An 18,530-nucleotide genomic window follows, 5' to 3' on the forward strand; every position below is an offset into this window, starting at 1 on the left:
TACACACAACATATGTGAGAAGCCATTCCTTTTTGGACCCAATGTGAAACCGCTGCTTCACCAGAAAACTCAGCCAAACCTGTTGTTGGGCCCTTGTGCAGGGCACTGCTCTGCTGCCGACACTTTGCTGCCTATAGCCTCTTGTGTGCTTTGATGTTTGGGGGTTGGGAATTAAAGAAAAGATAGCCCACTGAGCCTCTGTCAGAGTACACATCCTATAACATATCCTTTATTGCTGATGCTATATATTGGCCATTGAGAGGCTTTGAAGCCACTGGTCAGCCATATTGGCACTCCCCAGTAGACACAGTCTTCCATAGAAATGAATTTTACAGTATTTAAATTAAATGTTAAGGACAAAATTACTTTTAACCGCCTAGTATTTTTTGTTGATGTGGTGGAGACAGTAACATTAGGGGGAAAATGCTGTCATTTTTTGTTATGTTTAGCACACATATAATTTAAAAGTATGCATTAAGATGCCTAATATAATAATTGTAAAAAACAAATGCAGTCATTTATAAATGCATTTATATAGCTTCCAACTATTTTTTTTATATTGGAGGAGTAGCAAGATGGCTGCGCGGTGGCTTCAATACAGCACACAGTCAGTGATCCAGGTTTTATACACACCGTTGCTGTAACCCATGGACACTTGTCAGACAGACAGAGACTGCCGCAGAGGAAATGCATGCCATATGTTAGACCTGCAACTCACCACAGGAGTTTGCATATTTGATTCAAAAGCACTAGGAGGGTGTCAGTGTGAACAAATGGTGAGCTAGCCAGCCCAGTGCTGTGTTACAGTACTGACACGAACACTTGGCTGGTATGCATAAAGACAAGAGCCTCTTGAAAACGAGACATACAACTCTGCAAACATTCCTCCCTAAAACCTTGGAGTTCCAGCCTTTGATTTTTGGATTCACACCCTACCAGTTACATAAGGCTTACAGACATGGCATCTGAGAATGGCGTGAACTATGTGAAAAATAACTTCATAGCTAAAACAATAAGTTGAAGGGGAAGGATGCAGTGGGGAAGAAGGATGCAGTGGGGAGAGGGGCAACCAGAAGTCCAGTGATGATGATATTCATTGAGATCATCACTATTTATTTAGTCATCAAATACATTCAACCTTTAATATGCAAATGAATGTCAGATGTCTTTATCAAAAAGTATAAAGACCTTTTTTTTTAAACAAACAACTCTGACAGAAAGCGCTTCAGCAAGTCCTGTAAATTCATGCAGTGTCTTTTCTTGTCCTTGACGCAAGATCTTTCTCCTATGGATAGTGTAAACAAAATAGAAACACAAGTGGAACATTACTTTACAATAAAAGGTTCATGAAAAATCAATGAATCCAAAAGGAATGAGGGCAATGCAGTACAAATGTTTCCCCTCCCATTAGTACAGATCAGGTCCCCCCCACAATTGTTTTCAATTCAAATCTTCGAGGTCCTGGAAAATAATCTAAAACACTGGCACAGAAGCATACTAAGCTATGAGACATGTGATTGCTGTGCCTGTGTCCTAGTTACGATACTCACCTCCCTGAGTTGGTCTGCAGCAATCTGCAGTTTGGCCCTCATCTCATCACCAATGATGACATCAGACAACACGGACCATCTACCATCCTGGAGGCTCACTGGCATTGAGAAGACTACACCAGCTGGGAGGTTGTACTGTCCTGCAGAGAGGCCAAGAGAAGACAGATATCAGGGACTTTATTCATAAAGTGTCTTCGAGAAGGAGTGCTGATCTAGGATCAGTTTGACCTTTTAGACACTCATACTGAGACACTTTATGAATATAGGCTTCATAGGCAGCACTTATTTAGTATGCTTACTTACTTTGTGTTCTTATTTGTATTTGTTTGTTTTTGTTATACCTTATGCTATTTTTAGTATTACATTGTTATTGATTACTGCATTGTTGGGGGTTAGAGCTTGCAAGAAAGGCATTTCACTCTACTTGTGCATGTGACATTGAAACTTTTATCCTGGAACACATTATATAAAATGCTGATACAATATATAAAAATGATTACATAGCCTGGTCCCAGATCTTTAGGTGCTTTAATAGCCAACTCCTATGGCTTTTGTCAATACTAATGTTACAGCACAGACAGATCTGGGATCAGGCTTAATGATACAGTCTTTCTATAGCCAAGTCATGTCAATGACTCTAGGAGTTGGCAAGTCTGCACAAACAGATCTGGGACCAGACTAGTATTATTCCCTCCTATTTTGCAACTGTCACTATATTGACTTTTGACCTGACCTGTGCTGAGTATGCCTAAGGAGAAGACATCCTCTGCAGAAGAGTTGTAGTTCCAGGCCTTCAGAACTGCAATGATCCCATTAGTGGCTGATATGGCTGTGGCCCTCTGGGACTTGGAGGCTACAGTGGCACGTTGGGAACTGACCAAATTCAGGAAGTCAGTCTGTAGCCATTTCCTTTGAGAAAAAAAAGGTATTCAAAGTTTGGGTGTACTGTGTGTGTGTTAGAACTAGAGCACTGATGACAGGGAGGTGTATTATCAAAACTTAGTGCAGTGGTATTTTATGGTTGTTGAATTTAGGTATGAAATAGCACAGGAACAGTAGCTTCGTCCCAGATCTGACTGTGCCGTCTTGCCAAATCCGAAGGACATTTTGGCGTAACAATGACCATAGGAGCCGGTTACACAGCACAAACAGATCTATACTGCAGGAACAGTACAGATTCATTGATAAACATAATTTGGCCAAAATGTCTTAGCAAACAGTTAAGTTACCTGTCATATATCATCTTTAGGACTGGCTGAGAAAAATCTGATGGTCCCCAGATGGCCCCTTCGTATTGGAAAACCTTCGCCCTCTGCAGGTCAACATAGGAACTGCCGCTGATGTTGCCCCAAACGATGACATCTGTCACATCTGACGATAAAGAAGAATCACATGAAGGTTTGAGGGGTTTTTTCAATTTAAGGTGAAAATGTTTATCCATTTTATAGATACATGTATAATGGTTATGAAAAAATGAAGGAAAAAATTATTGCGCTAAAAGTTGATTTGAGGAAAGATTCACTCGGAATGACTGGGATATGTTGTTGTCATCTACTTTAGTTGAATGCACTGACTCAGTCGCTCTGTATAAGAACAAAATTAATGTAAATGTAGAATTTTGATTTGTTTACCTGCAGTCTTCACAGATAGCTTCTGTGCAATGTGGGCTCTGGCTTCGTACTCCAGTTGAGTTGCCATGCCGACAAATCGTCCGCTGTCAACCGAGGGAGCGTTCTCTAGCAGAAGGGAGCACTTCAGGTTAACCAAGGTGTTCCCAGCCACAATCACCGCCACGTTCTTGTGCGCCCTTTCGTCGATAAGGCGCCCATACTGTTGGTAACGCTCCGACACCTTCCTCACCTTAAAAATAATAATATGGTCATTTAGCAGATGTTTTTATCCAAAGCAACTTACAGAACTGTCAACACTGACACATGTTCAGCGTATGGAGTGGTTGATACAATAATCCAACCCACAACCCTGGTGTAGCTTGCACCGTGCTCTAACTAACCCATGGAGCCATTCGAACTACACACCTTGCTTTCTTCCTCATCCTCCCCTCCAAACTCAGGCCAACTGTCATCCAGGAGGATGATGAAGTGTGCTTGTTGGAAGGCCTGGTCCAGCTCTGTATAGACAGTGACTTTATGGAGCTGTGGGAGGGCCAGGTCCTCTGTCTCCATCCTGACCCCCTGCAGGTCCTCCTCGATGGCCCCCACATCCAACAGGTGGAGGCTGATGGTTGGGGCATCCCGGAATACCCCAGGGGCAAACAGCTGGGGGATCAGGATGTAGCAGGTCGGTTTAAGAGCACTGCAGGGTAGCAAAAGGAGGGGAACAGTGGATTAAATCTGTTTGTGATGTAGGCCTAAAGCCATAGGAGTTGGCAAGACAGCACAAACTCGTCTGGTAGATTAGGATGCTTCGCTGCCTATAACTTCTGTAGAAGACAAACATATTTGAGCCAAACATTTTCAATATTTTTACTTCATATTTTCAATGGCAATAGACATGTCTTTTTCCTTCCCGAATTGACTCAATTGAAATGGAATTGATCCCAGCCATGCCTCACATTGAGATGCAGCTAGCTACCCTACGTACCTGCTGATCCATATGTGCAGTGGCTTGATGAGGCTCTGGTGGTACACCTCCTCCTTCATGCACAGCTCCCGTGTCAGCAGGTTCTCTGTTGCAATCTTCATCATCAGTTCCGTCGTCATATCGGAGGTGATGCCATAGTAAGCCTGGAAGTCAAGCAGCACTTTGACATGATTTGATCAGGATGCTTCTATTCTTGCTGAACCAGCTGATTGTGGAATTATCAACAAAGTAATAATTGATATAATGCCAGACTGATAGTTATCTTTGAATAAGGGTGATGGAGTAACATTACCTGTACATGTTCTAGGAAGTCGCTGAAGCCCCCTAGAAGCATTCCTTTACCCCCACGGTTGATCAGTTCCCTCCATATCATGGGAGAATGCTCATGCTGCCAGCCATTTTCCTTGCAAGTGGTTTCCAGCCATTGCTGGGAGGTGGAAAGAGAGGGTGACACAGATTGTCTGGACAGAATATCTCTAGTTTAGGCTACACATTGACAAAGTAAAGAGACCATATGAAAATAGAATTGACTGAATGTATTAAATGCATCTACCTGCCACTCATTGGGGTGCATGCAGAGCTTGTGGATGCTGAACTTTGGCAGAGATCTATGCAGTAAATCTGCAAGAAGTTCAGCTTTGGCAAAGTAGGGGCAATTTGCCTTACCTGAGAGAAAAACAAGTTGTCAAAAAAAACAAGTTGGAATGTCATTACCAGCAGGTCATAAGCTCTTCCCATTTAGGTAAGTCAGACATTTATGTCTACATAGCTAATACAACCTAAACTTAAACAAGTCTTACCAGCAAGTACAAATTTTGCCATGTTTGTTGGCCGGATGTCAGTTGTTGCTAGGAAACCAGGGGTGTTATTTTAATTGTGTCCGATAGGAAACAGAGGTCGCTACGTTTAGCTGAATATTTTTAGAATTGTGTAATTAATTATGATATGAAAATTCAATACATATTCACTATAATATTCCAAACAAATTATGTCTGTAAATATTTAAAATATCAAATAACTAAAACTTAACATGATGTAACGTCGTTTTTTAATGGACGACGAAGGACCCATTATGGTTGCACACACAGACAACTGGCATGTGAAAGGCATGTGAAATGGATTGGACAACATAGCTAAGGCCAGGGTAAATTCGTTTATATTCAAATATGATGACATATTGTTATGTATGGAAATTGTAACTTGAGTGAGTGAGTGAGTTAGCTAGCACAACCTGTCATTTAGCGAGCTGGCTGACGATACTATAGCTAGGTAGCTAACGTTAGTAACTTAACCCCTAGCATCATGCGCTTGTTGGCCTTGTGACCGATTTACATCGGATTGCAATTTTCACAATGGGAAGTAATGATTGTCTTACAAACAACATTTTATTGTTTTCAGATAGTGGAGACACGTGTTTAGATGCAGAATTGACTCGAGTATCAGTCTATTTTGCTAAGGAAAGACTAACCACAGAGGTAAACTTATCTACGGTTAATGACTTTGTAATGTCATATGTGCAATGCCACGCTGTGTTATTTGGCTTTTCCTTTTGTTCTAGTAACGTTAGCAGTTCAAGAGGATACGTTAATGACTCAAAGGTGTTGCTGTACGAAACACTCATTGACTGTATGTTTCGTGTTATATCATTTCAGATGATAGCTTCCATATTGCATTTTTAAACCACTACCCAGTGGACTACCCATCTGTACAACTAAACAACACAATGACAGCCCGTACTGCAGAGGTGCTGCTCGGGTGGGCCCTGCGGATATGCAACCACCGACGTCCATGGCAACACCGTGGCCCTCAGATGTTGATGATAGAGAGCTTTGACAGAGGACTGTCTCATATCTGGAGCACAGGACCAAGTCATAGACCATTGGCTGGACTAGCTATATACAAAGTGAGGTATTATTCTCAGGGTAAAACATATGGGCAGGACGTGGTGGAAAGAAAGCAAGGCAACTCCATACAGACTCAGAGCTCTGGAACCTGGTCTTCACCAAGTCGGACATCCCCGGACCAGCCAGCCAAAAGGGTGCCGTTTTACGACCAGCTGAGGAAGTGCGGTTCCCCCTCGGATGTGCTCGACCTGGCCGGCCAGTACACAGCCACACACCGGCGGGTAAGCAACTGCCTGACGCGCTGCTGGGAGTCCACCAAGAAGATGTCAGAGGAGCAGAGACGCTACGAACTGCGCATTATGTTCGAGCACGCTGGCTTCGAAGAGCTCCTCCAGAGGACCATGCAGGACGCGCGGCACATGCGTAGCGAGGACCTAGCCTACAGCCTGCTGGCCACAGTCAAGCTGGGAGTGTCGCAGAGCAGCCGCGTGGTCCAGACCCTCCTCCGAGTCTGCCAGGTAACCAATCGGAGACAGGTTGTTAGTGTGTTACAGGCCAGGCCACCAATCAGAGACTTGAGTCCTGTTAGCAGTGTTCAGCATGCAAGTGTTTATCTCATCTGTGTCTGGCGGAATTCATATTTTACATTTTATATTTATTTTGGACTCCTGACTCCAGCATGTCAGTGAACAGTAACCTCAGACTGGCACCCACCAAGAGTAGCGCTGTAACTCTCTCTCTCAATATTTTAAAATGCACGCTGGACAATATTCCTATATGATGGTGTAATGCCATGCTTTGCCCCCACAGGAGAACCTCAATGAGTTTGATGAGAAGTCCCTGTCAGTGCTGGCTTCCTGTCTGGAACACCTGGAGAGCAGCCCCAATGGGGACGCACTGAAGGAGGGAGTCAGGTGGGTTCCAGTGACATCTGTTTTAACAGAGGCAGTGATTCTTCAAAAATTACTAGAGTGCCATTTCCTATTTAACTACCCCAGGTCCAGTGTATTTCTCCAGTACAGTGTATGACCGTGTGTGTATTGTTTTCTAGGCTAATGATCGAGGCTCTACTGCCGAGGATCCAGAACGTCATGTCCCTTCAGACCTTGATGCGCCACATGGGCCGGGACACCCCAGTGGACATCAAGAAAAAACTGGAGGTGTGTTAGTGCTCATCCGTTGAGCCATTGAGTTAAATCACAGTTTAGCGAGCCTTGTACCCTGTGGCAAACTATATACATCTGGGCCAGTATTCATAAAGCGTCTCAGAATAGGAGTGCTGATCTAGGATTAGGTCTTCTTACATTTACATTTACATTTAAGTCATTTAGCAGACGCTCTTATCCAGAGCGACTTATCTGTATCTTTTTCATTGTGATCTAAAAGGAAAAGTCCTTACAGCTGTCCCTGACACACAAAAAAATATTTGTCGACCAAGAGTCGTGTGTTCATTTGAACAATCGACTGGTCTACATTTTTAAATGTCTATTTTTCCATACACACCCTGTGTGTTTTTAATAAAATCAACTAGGCTTGTACATTATTTCCCTGTTGCACAGGCTACTGAATTTATCTGATGCTTTAAGCATGCTGTGATTAAATAATTAAGACACCCAAATGACTCATGAGGGAGCCAGAGATCAAGGTAGCCTAACCAGAAGAAAAAAACCTGTTCCTCCCGCTGCTGCTGACCTTCGCAGATTTTGCCATTACGCTCCCGAAGTTGCCTGTAATAGGCTACACCAGGGGTTGACAACCTTTTCCATTTGGAGTAACAATTTATCTTACCATTCTACTAATCTGCATGCCAGTTATGATTTTCATATGCGCATTGTCGTGGAACAGTTTAATTTATCTCAAAATCATTGTCATGTGATTAATACAAAATTATATCTAAATTAAAAGTATACAAATCAAAAAGTAACTACCATTGCCAACTATGTAAAAATATCCTACATAAAGCCAACAAATAAAAACATTGCAGCCTACGGTTAGAAAATATCCTGAATCACATTGGCTACACATGACCTGCCTGCAAGGAATTTGAAACATTGTATCAACTTGGTCCAGTGGAAGCTCTTGCAACATTGTATAAAATATTCTGGACCCTCAGAACTACGAACCCTATATAGGATTCGTAGTTCTTAGACTTGATGCGATTAATTTACCAGCTATTAAACAAAATGGCGGAAATACTTTGAAAACAGCTACTGCAGCGTTTATTTTATAAATTATTGTGCAACTGTGTCCGACTTTTTAAAAATGTAGGTCGACGAAATGGGGTCAGCCCTAAAACTCCTAGATCAGCATTCTTACTCTGAGATTGTGCATATGGGCCGTGACCAGTAATAACAATGTTTCTCTTGCCATCCCTCCATCCAGAGAAAGGCCCTGTCATTAGCAGACCAGTTCACTCTTCCGAACTCCCAGTATATGATCACTACGCTGGCCTCTATGGGCTTCTGCTCCAAGCCACTGTTGGCCGTCTGCAGCAGGAAGATTGCAGGTGAGACACATCCTATATGCCAGAAACCAGTGGATGTAAGCCGCTGTACTCTGCTCAATGTGTTTCACAGGATCAGTTATTTGATCAGTGTCGGCTCATCATTCTCAGCTAATTGTGCAACTGTTTTATATGTAAAGGTGACTGTACTCTTTCCCTCCTGCATCACAGAGCACGTCCACGGAGTCCCCTTCCACCGCCTGGTGAGTGTGCTGAGGGCCTATAAGGAGCTGCACTCCAGAGACGTGGCCCTGTTCACCGCCATCTCTGACTACGTGGCCTCCAGCATCACTATGTGGAACAACAAACAGGTGACCTATACTATACCATACTACTGTATACTATAATATACCATACTACTGTATACTATGCTATAACTTACCATTCTACTGTATACTATAATTTACCATACTACAGTATTTTATACTACACTATATATACTAATACTATACTGCTTACCCCCTGAGCTACATTATTTAGAGTAATATTGCCTATATTCTTATTTGCTATAGCCTATTTCAATTCATGTTATATGTACAGAATGCACGAGGACGATGTAGACATTGCTAAGTTTCACCAAAGCAGCGCTAAATGTTCTTTCAGAAAATATGTTCTATTTTTTTTTTCTCACGCAAATTAATTCTCCAGCCGCTCTATTTCATGATCAAACATTTAGCCTTCAACTCTGTTAGATTATCTCAAAGTTGTTAGTTGTTTTTGAATAACCTACAAATATGGTAGGCCTAAGGTAATAAGAGAGAACAAACAATAGCAAGATGTAAACATTTAATGAGAAATTTGAACAAAACTTAGTTGATCAAAGCATGCATGAGATGTTGGGGGGGGGGATCCCTCCTTGCCATTGTGAACCAAACTGTCAAAAGTCTAATCCTACTAATTTCAATATCATAAAAGCAATTAAAGTTATGAAAAGTATTTCCCAAATATTCGAATAAAGTGTTTGTCCTAAAGTTTCTCATTTTTAAATGTGAACAATTATGTCAGAATCTGTGCTATTCTCAATCACAACTTTATTTTGAATGCCAAATTATATTTCAGGCCACAAGAAGTGAAGTTGTGCCAACAATACCAAGATTGAAAAATTGAGTTAGAAGTCTAAAGAAAGCTGAGGAAAGCTTGTGAAAGAGAACAACGTGTAGCCTACGTGGCATAGGCCTATTTCTGTATTATTCTAGCTACGTGCAACCTACCTTAAACTCATAGTAACCTAGGCCTAATATGAGAGGAGGATTTGGAAAAATGTGAATTAGTTTATAATTGTGCAGGCGGTTTGCCAATAGGGGGTGATACTATCGTATACCACAATGTTTTAGGAGTGCATAATCACGATGGGAAAAGGTTGACATCGCCCGACCCTAATACAGTTACACAGATTTATGCAGCATGGGAGCACTGTTTCTGATAAACCGGCCTTTGAGAAGCTTCTAGCATTTAGCATACTGTTCAGTGGTGATCTTGATCCTTAAGAGCCTGTGTTTGAAATTGGAAGTTTACTCCTCTCCTCTAACGTGTTCTGTCGGTTCCAGTTGATTCTCTTCCTGTCTGCGTTTGAGGATCTAGCTTTCTGCCCCACGGCCATGTTGGACGCCTTCGCAGAGAGAGTGACTAAGAACCCGGACGCCCTGGGGCTCAAAGACGTCCTCAGCGTTCTGAAGACCTACTCGTCCCTAAACCACAACCTACAGGGCTACAGAGAGCCGTGAGTCTCCACCATAGAAATATAATGTACCATAGAAATAGAATGACATTGTTGACATTTTTATTTCTATGGTCTCTAACTCGCCATGCCCTCTCCGTTTCCCTCCCCCCTGGCTAACTGTAGGCCTAGACCCTGTTTGAATACCTTAAATCCAGGCTTCCATTCTCCCAAACCTTAAGTTACAGTATTTACTGAGTTGACTAAGGTGGTGAAAGTTGAAGCAGTAGGGTCTCTCTATTATTCAATTACTTACAGATCAGTAGTTACCGCATTACATTTTGAAGGAACCTACAGTAATCTCTGCTCCCTGCTATATAGCACTTTTGCAGTGTGCACAGCTACAGCTGTATTTATAAATGGAGATGGGTTGTCAATCAATATTCAAAGCAGCCACATAACAGTCACATAATACAGATTACCACCATATCCCGCTGAATGCAAACTCTATATGTTTCTTCCTGGCCACAGGTTCCTGGAGGGTGTGACCCACGTGGTGGTGTCTTACCTTCCCAAGATGGCTGCCTCCGAGCTGCTGAAGGTGGTCTACTGCCTGTGTCTGCTGGGCCACTTTCCTGCCGCCCCACTGGAACAGCTGCTGCAGAAGGAGACACTGGAGGAGATCAGTGCCAGAGGTCAGACACTGTCAGCCTAAATAAAGATACTGGTTAGATTTTCAAATCATTCGATTTTGGAAAAAAAGACACGTATACATAATTATTAAACATTATTATAATACAGATATGCTGAATTCCAAATCGAACTGCTAGCTCCTACCCCTTAGATGCTCCTGTAGGAAGTGAAATGGGTGTAAGCAATATTTCTACCCAGCCAATAAGAAGGCAAGAGGAAGCGATTACCATCTTACTTAAACCTATCCAACGAGCTGACCCCTTGTCCTCCATGTCCATACAGGTGGGCGGCTGCAGAAGGGGATGGAAAAAAAGCTGCAGATCGTGGACCTGTGCCTCAGGCTGGACCGACCTTCTCTCCCTAAGCCCCTGACCGTCCCTCCCGAGGCTCTGGGCTCTCCAGCCCCTAACGACCTGTCCATTAACCCAGGGCTGTCTATGACCCTGCAGAGCATCGCCCAGGAAGGGGTGCTACAGGAGGGTGTGATGGTTGAAGACCAATACTTCATAGGTAAGTAGGACCTCACTGTTAGCTTGGTCCAAATGTTCCCTGTAATTCTTTTAGGCACTGAGCAAATTTCAGTTCTGCTGAGCGCAAACCTAAACGTTGTGAAAATTCTGTTCAACCTACGGCGCACGTTTACTGTGAACACGGATGCTGATCTGCTTTAAGTTAGTTTTTTTTAAAGTGGCACAGTAGACTACTATGGCTATTTGATCATAATGTAGGCTTATCAGTGGCCAAAAACAATCCCAAAACGTTTTAATATGGAAATAGCTGTTCCATCATTCAGCCTACAGTAGCACCCAATGTGTGGTGTTCAATGTAGACCTACATTCCATGAGACTTTTGGGGAAAAACATGCAGGGCTTGACATGAACCTGTTCATCCACTTGTCCTTCAGACAAGGTGACTGAATGTTGTTGTTTGATGCAAGAAACCACTTTTCAAAATAAAATGCATTATTATTCCCATACCATTATTACAGAGAATCAGACAAATTATGTTACCCTTTGCCTATTGGCTACAACACTGCCCCTTTAAGACAAAAAAAAACAACTCTTTACCTAATTCTCTTTACGAAGATGGCTAGAAATGCACACATTTTGTGCTCTTTTTTCACTCCCCCATTTGTTGATGAGAAATTAGCTATAACTGAGCTAATAACTCACTAACTCGCAAAGAATATGAACAAATGTATACAGGTGGCTGCATGCAACTCTCGCTTTGATCTCAAAACAAGCGCATCTACTCGCTGACGTTCATGTTGTAAACACAGTCCAGTTCAAAGTGAATGGCACAGATCCATCCATATATGACAATGGCTATTTGCGTCCACTGCAGCTCTGATTGATTATGGCGCACCAGTCTGTGTAGAGTACGGGCCTGAGTCATGACTGTCAATGAAATGAAATCCTACTCCATAGTGCTTTGCCGACAAGAAAATCTCTTGCACAGTTAGTTTTATCAAACTAAGTCTTGCATATTTGATTTTGTTCCGGTATGTTACATTGAAAGTGGCTAATGTTGCTTCTACCCCATGCCATAAGACTGCTGAACAATTAATCAAATGGCCACCCGGACTATTTACATGGGTTATTATCTATGAGTAGTCATTTTACCCAACCTACATGTACAAATTACCTCAAATAAACTGTACCACTCGGTACCCCCGTATATAGACTCGTTATTGTTATTTTGTGTTACTTTTTATTTTATTTTTTACCTCATTTTATTTAGTAAATATTTTCTTAACTCTATTTCTTGAACTGCATTGTTGGTTAAGGGCTTGTAAGTAAGCATTTTATAGGAAGGTCTACATCTGTTGTATTTGGCGGATGTGACAAATAAAATTAGGTTTGATTTGAAAATCTTGTGTTGATTCGAGCACAATTCCCACAGTACAGCGAAACGTTGATAGTGTTCATTAAGGGAAAACTCTAGAAATGTAGATCTCGTGCTTTTCTGCGTGGGCTGATGTTTCTTCTGTGCGGCAGCCCTGGAAACCCTGGATAGTTAACTCGTATGGTTGTATGGCATTACAATGACCATAGGAGTTGGCTATACAGCACAAACAGATCTGGGACCTGGCTACCTCACTGCTTGGGATCATTATGTTGTGTATTTATTATGTGGGACAAGACAGTCGCACAGCTTTTATGTATGTGTTAGGTACTGTATTTGAACCTGTCAGCATAAGATGTCCCCCAGTTATTTCTTCACCAATGCTCAACATTGATTGTGCTTTATTTTAGCGAGTTATTGTTTCTGTTGCTAAAAGGATGTCATATTACGGGTTGTGTCTGGGTTGTATAACAGATGGTGTGATAACCCAACCCGGATCTCTACAAGAAGCCACAGGAGGGAGGGCACCATCTGAGGGCGAGTTTCCGCCACCTGAGCACAGTCAAAGGTTACTAACTAATGTTGTGGAAAAACAGTTACTGTCTGTAAAATTTACAGGATTATATGATTTAGTTCATCAATTAGATCTGTGTAGTCTCTCCCATTCAAACTCATTCAATCACTGTTTCAGTCACATCAATGTTATCTAAATTAGGATCAAACTATTCTTGTTTTCTGTCCCCTTGATGTAGAATTGCAGTATTCTGCGCATCCCCGTCCTCTTTCTGTTATGGTACCTCCCGTCCCCGTGGAAACCTGGCTATCAAGTTGCGTCATCTGACGGTCCTAGGATACACCCCAGTCGTGGTGAGTTTTGCACCCTAATGTCGTAGCCTAGGCTCTTGTTTTAAGCTCTCGCTAATGTGATTGTGTCTTAACTGTCTCTTGTTTGACTTTTATTAACAAACAAATTTCCTTCTGAAATGATGATGAACTTGATATGGTCTTCTGATTAAAGATTAAAACTCTTTGTACCATCCTATTTTGATAAGGTGAAATGTGAGCCATGTTTATTTAGCATGGTTATTTATGAGTCTTAACTTTGTATATTTGAGAGACATTGTAATATACTAAAATAAGACAAATGTTGCAGAGCCCATCTTGAACTTGACTCAACTTCAAGGCCTCCTACTAGGTACCCCCACTTTTACCCATCCCTCATTTCTAAGTACATTATTTCCCATCCCTCCTCTCCATTCCTAGGTGTTGGAGCACGAGCTGGACAATCTGTCCGAAGAGGAGAGAACAGAGCTCCTCAAAACACGGATCTTTCCAGAACAGGAGAGACCTGCTAACGTCGAACAGATGACAGACTGACGGACACAGAGAGAGCGAGGACATGGCTCGTTCAGTCAAGAAAACCCCGACCTGGTTCTGTGGTCAGTCTGGTCACGATCCTGTTCTGGTCCTGTCATTCGTTGCACAGGAACTGCTGGTATACTGAATTGACTACATGAAGACTGTTGTCGAAAATATCTGTGTGCGAGTGTCTGGACTTAACAGTTCACTGCGTAATGTCTCACTATTTAACTAGAAAGTAAATGGGAACAAACTCCCATCTGTCATTGCTCCTCATATTTTTGAGGGAATCTGTGTTGGAGCGTAAGTGTTCCAGTTTATGTTTAAGTAAGTTCAATCCTGTTGAAGTAACTTAAAGTTAAGTAACATAACTTTAAGCATCTTAATACCTCTCATGGGTTATTCCTAAATAGTCTAAGTTCATATCCTCGCCTCCTCTCCTTCATCTGACCAGCCTGTCCAGAGGAAGGACCAGAGGAAGGAAAGGGGACGAGGAGAAGCTACTGTAGACTATTGAGACAGAGAGCCATGTTTCTACTGGGTTTGTGTGTCTCATTTAGAATAAGTCACTTGAGGTGACTGTGGATTTGCCAAAAGTGAGGCCCAATCCTAAATGGACCCTACACCCTGTGCACTTGTGGAGATCGCATATGATTTGATGGGTTTAAGCAATACGGTGAAACTTCAACCTAGCCTAACAGAGGGCCAGTTGGAATTAATTGCTTATACCCGTTAAATCCTCTTACATCTCCGGAAGTGCATAGGGTGAGTGTCTAGGGGTTGATTTGGGATTGGACCTGAAATTGTTTGATTGATGCCATGTCATTGAAATCTGTTGAGTAGAGGTGGTTATGGGAACTGATGTTCTAACAACGAAAGGGTTTATAATCACGACTGTCACTTATGCTGAAAATAAAATGTCATAGAAACAGTCATCCACTATATACAGTACCAGTCAAAAGTTTGTACTTTGTACACCGACTCATTTCAGCCTATTTTGTTTTACTATTTTCTACATTGTATAATAATAGTGATGACATCAGAACTATGAAATAACACATGGAATCATGTAGTAACCAAAATAAATGCTGCTACAGCGCATACAGCTGTTCAAACCTCCATTACAATGTCAACTGACACGCATAATTGCTGGGCAGATATCACGCTGAGTGATAGCATCTGTTTTTGATACTAACACAGGGTGTAAGTTTTCATGTCTGTGTGTATATCAGACACACACATCCCCTGTGTTTTGAGTGGGACACATCTAATTCAAGGGTTTTTCTTTATTTTTACTGTTTTCTACATTGTAGACTAATAGTGAAGTCATCAAAACTATGAAATAACACATGGAATAATTTAGTAACAAAAAAAGTGTTCAACAAATCAAAATATATTTTATATTCTTCAAAGTAGTCACCCTTAGGCTTGATGACCGCTTTGAACACTCTTGGCATTCTCTCAACCAGCTTCATGAGAAATGCTTTTCCAACAGTCTTGAAGGAGTTCCCACATATGCTGAGTAATTGTTGGCTGCTTTTCCTTCACTCTGCGGCCCAACTCATCCCAAGCAATCTCAATTGGATTGTGGAGGCCAGGTCATCTGATCATCATTGTCCTGTTGGAAAAACAAATGATAGTCTCACTAAGGGCAAACCAGATGGGATGGTGTATCGCTGCAGAATGCTGTGGTAGCCATGCAGGTTAAATATGCCTTGAACTTAACTAAATCACAGACCTTGTCACCAGCAAAGCACCACCACCTCCATTCTTCACGGTGGGAACCATTTATGCAGAGATCATCCGTTCACCTACTCTGAGTCACAAAGACACGGCAGTTGCAACCAAAAATCTGTCCTTTGGTCTGATGAGTCCAAATTTGATTTCCACCAGTCCATTGCTTGAGTTTCTTGGTCCAAGCAAGTCTCTTCTTCTTATTGGTGTCTTTTAGTAGTGGTTTCTTTGCAGCAATTCAACCACAAAGGCCTGATTAACTATTCTAAGGAGACAGTGTGAATGTTGAGATGTGTGTGTTACTTGAACTCTGAAGCATTTATTTGGGCTGCAATCTGATGTGCCGTTAACTCTAATGAACATATCCTCTGCAGCATAGGTAACTCTTGGTCTTCCTTTCCTGTGGCGGTCCTCATGAGAGCCAATTTCATCATAGCACTTGATGGTTTTTGCAACTATACTTGAAGGAAATTTCAACGTTCTTGACATTTTCTGGATTGACTGACCTTCATGTCTTCAAGTAATGATGGACTCAATTCTCTTTGCTTATTTGAGCTCTTCTTGCTGTAATATGGACTTGGTCTTCTACCAAATTGGGCTATCTTCTGTATACTACCCTTACCTTGTCACAACACATCTGATTGGCTCAAATGCATTAAGGAAAGAAATTCCACAAATTAACTTAACAAGTCACACCTGTTAATTGAAATGCATTCCAGGTGACTGTCATAAAGATTGTTGAAAGAATGCCAGGAGTGTGCACAGCTGTCATCAAGGCAAAGGGTGGCTACTTTGAAGAATCTCAAATTATTTGTTTAACACTTTGTTTGGTTAATACATGATTCCACATGTGTTATTTCATAGTTTTGATGTATTCACTATTATTGTACAATGTCAAAAATATAGAAAAACCTTTGAATGAGAATATGTGCCAAAACCTTTGACTGGTGCTGTGCGTATGTACATAGTGTGTATTCAGGCCCCTTAACTTTTTCCACGTTTTGTTACTTTATTCCCAAATTAATTTTTGATCTAATTCTCATTTCTGGAAAAGGTTTAAAATAAAGTTTAAAATCCAAGTCATGTGACATGATTAACAAAACAGGGCAGTGGTCATATAGAATGTTTGCACTTGAGAACAATACTGATGTGATGAATTGGTAGCCTTATCTAGAAGAAAAAGAAACGCACACCTATTTAGGCGAGGTGCTGGCTAGCGGAGTAGAAAACTTGAAAATAAAAGAGAGCCGCACACTCTAGGAGCTCAGATGCAAAAATGTCATTACCAACGTTTCGACAGCCAAGCGGTCTTCATCAGGGTTTAATCACAAACACTGCGGGATGACTCGTTTATGTAGTGTCAAAAGACACAGGTGTCTGTAATCATGGCCAAGAGTGGCCTAATATCATTGGTTAATTATCAAATATTAAAATAGTATACAAAGAACAGCGTACAAACAACAAATGGATAGCATACGATCATAAATTCATTTGACAACACAAGCTTACAAACAATTATAATGGCAAAGTCACAGTAATCACATGAATGGCTTCAGATCAAAGTCTACGTTGAGACCGAAGGGAGCAAGGGTCTTTAAGTTAAAGATCCAGGCAGCCTCTCGTTTTAACAATAAATGGTCAAGGTCACCCCCTCTCCTAGGGAGGGCGACATGTTCGATGCCAATATAACGCATTGACGAAATCGAGTGGCCTGCCTCCAAGATGTGGGCCGCAACTGGGTAAGTCAAGTTTTTACACTTAATGGTGCTACGATGCTCTGAGATACGTACTTTTAATTCGCGCTTTGTTTTACCTACAAGGACAAGTTATAAGATAAATAACTGCCTTAGTGGAGCACGTAATAACACCTTTGATTGGGATCGATTTCCCTGTTTGTGGGTGTTTTGAAGGATCTACATTTATAAGTGCCATTGCATTGAGCACAGCCATTACGTTTGTAATTTCCATCCAGTAGGGGCGCAAATAGACGTTGTTCAGGAATATCTTGGGGTGGTAAATCAGAGTGTGCAATTGGTCTGAGATTTCTACCCACTATTCAAAGCGTTCTGAACAAATTAAGGGAATTGTTCACAAACATTGGCACATTCTAAAATCCGATGATAGTCTCACTAATGTGTTTTCGGACCTTCCCTTGGACAGAAATCTCAGAGACCAATTGGTACACTCTGATTTACCAGCCCATGATATTCCTGAACAATGTATATTTGCGCACCTACTGGATGGAAATTACAAATGTAATGGCTGTGCTCAATGCAATGGCACTTATAAATGTAGATCCTTCAAACATCCACAAACAGGGAAATCGATCCCAATCAAAGGTGTTATTACGTGCTCCACTAAGGCAGTTATTTATCTTATAACTTGTCCTTGTGGTGAAAATTATGTGGGTAAAACAAAGCGCAAATTAAAAGTACGTATCTCAGAGCATCGTAGCACCATTAGGTGTAAAAACTTTACTTACCCAGTTGCGGCCCACTTCTTGGAGGCAGGCCACTCGATTTAGTCTCTGCGTTATATTGGCATCTAACATGTCACCCTCCCTATGAGAGAGTCTAAGTCACTCACTAAGTGACTCCGAGTGTCCCTGTTCAAGAATTTCCACAACAGTGTGTCAACTCTTGCAAGCCTGCCGGCCCAAACAGACGGCAACCCTAGCCGCTTCTTCAGTGCATGCGCAGACAAGCTGGCTGGAGTGTTTACGAACATATTCAATCTCTCCCTAC

At 41.7% G+C, this 18,530-nt stretch overlaps 2 protein-coding genes across 4 annotated transcripts; one reads left to right on the forward strand and one right to left on the reverse strand.

Annotated features, from left to right (window-relative positions):
• Positions 1-1,096: 1,096 nt before the first annotated feature.
• Positions 1,097-5,016, reverse strand: mdh1b (malate dehydrogenase 1B, NAD (soluble)). The gene is made up of 10 exons (XM_035754959.2): positions 4,952-5,016; positions 4,705-4,817; positions 4,444-4,578; positions 4,152-4,294; positions 3,587-3,863; positions 3,182-3,410; positions 2,780-2,921; positions 2,284-2,459; positions 1,551-1,690; positions 1,097-1,285 (listed from the first exon to the last, which is right to left on the reverse strand). The coding sequence occupies exons 1-10, from the start codon at positions 4,971-4,973 to the stop codon at positions 1,244-1,246; spliced, it is 1,419 nt and encodes a 472-aa protein (XP_035610852.1). The 5' UTR covers positions 4,974-5,016; the 3' UTR covers positions 1,097-1,243.
• A 60-nt stretch (positions 5,017-5,076) lies between these two features.
• fastkd2 (FAST kinase domains 2) lies at positions 5,077-16,865 on the forward strand. 3 transcript variants are annotated; one of them, XM_035754958.2, is made up of 13 exons: positions 5,077-5,295; positions 5,550-5,626; positions 5,804-6,513; positions 6,806-6,909; positions 7,047-7,155; positions 8,378-8,501; positions 8,670-8,809; positions 10,073-10,218; positions 10,687-10,850; positions 11,131-11,358; positions 13,168-13,261; positions 13,446-13,560; positions 13,957-16,865. In XM_035754958.2, the coding sequence occupies exons 3-13, from the start codon at positions 5,875-5,877 to the stop codon at positions 14,068-14,070; spliced, it is 1,977 nt and encodes a 658-aa protein (XP_035610851.1). In that variant the 5' UTR covers positions 5,077-5,295; positions 5,550-5,626; positions 5,804-5,874; the 3' UTR covers positions 14,071-16,865. The 3 variants fall into 3 exon arrangements, with proteins under 3 accessions (XP_035610851.1, XP_035610849.1, XP_035610850.1); XM_035754956.2 differs by having other exon boundaries at positions 5,080-5,295; positions 10,046-10,218; XM_035754957.2 differs by lacking the exon at positions 5,550-5,626 and having other exon boundaries at positions 5,080-5,295; positions 10,046-10,218.
• Positions 16,866-18,530: the final 1,665 nt, after the last annotated feature.

The sequence above is a fragment of the Oncorhynchus keta genome, chromosome 37 (genome assembly GCF_023373465.1).
Source record: "Oncorhynchus keta strain PuntledgeMale-10-30-2019 chromosome 37, Oket_V2, whole genome shotgun sequence".
NCBI classification, from domain to species: domain Eukaryota; kingdom Metazoa; phylum Chordata; class Actinopteri; order Salmoniformes; family Salmonidae; genus Oncorhynchus; species Oncorhynchus keta.

Excerpts from the sequence above, each read along its gene's own strand:
- fastkd2 (XM_035754956.2), top strand. The coding sequence starts at position 5,875 with ATGACAGCCCGTACTGCAGAGGTGCTGCTCGGGTGGGCCCTGCGGATA. Across the intron at positions 6,514-6,805 it reads CCCTCCTCCGAGTCTGCCAG|GAGAACCTCAATGAGTTTGA; the intron begins GTAACCAATCGG and ends TTGCCCCCACAG. Across the intron at positions 11,359-13,167 it reads TGAAGACCAATACTTCATAG|ATGGTGTGATAACCCAACCC; the intron begins GTAAGTAGGACC and ends GTTGTATAACAG.
- mdh1b (XM_035754959.2), bottom strand. The coding sequence starts at position 4,973 with ATGGCAAAATTTGTACTTGCTG. Across the intron at positions 4,818-4,951 it reads GGCAAAATTTGTACTTGCTG|GTAAGGCAAATTGCCCCTAC; the intron begins GTAAGACTTGTT and ends TTTTTCTCTCAG. Across the intron at positions 1,286-1,550 it reads CTGCAGACCAACTCAGGGAG|GAGAAAGATCTTGCGTCAAG; the intron begins GTGAGTATCGTA and ends CACTATCCATAG.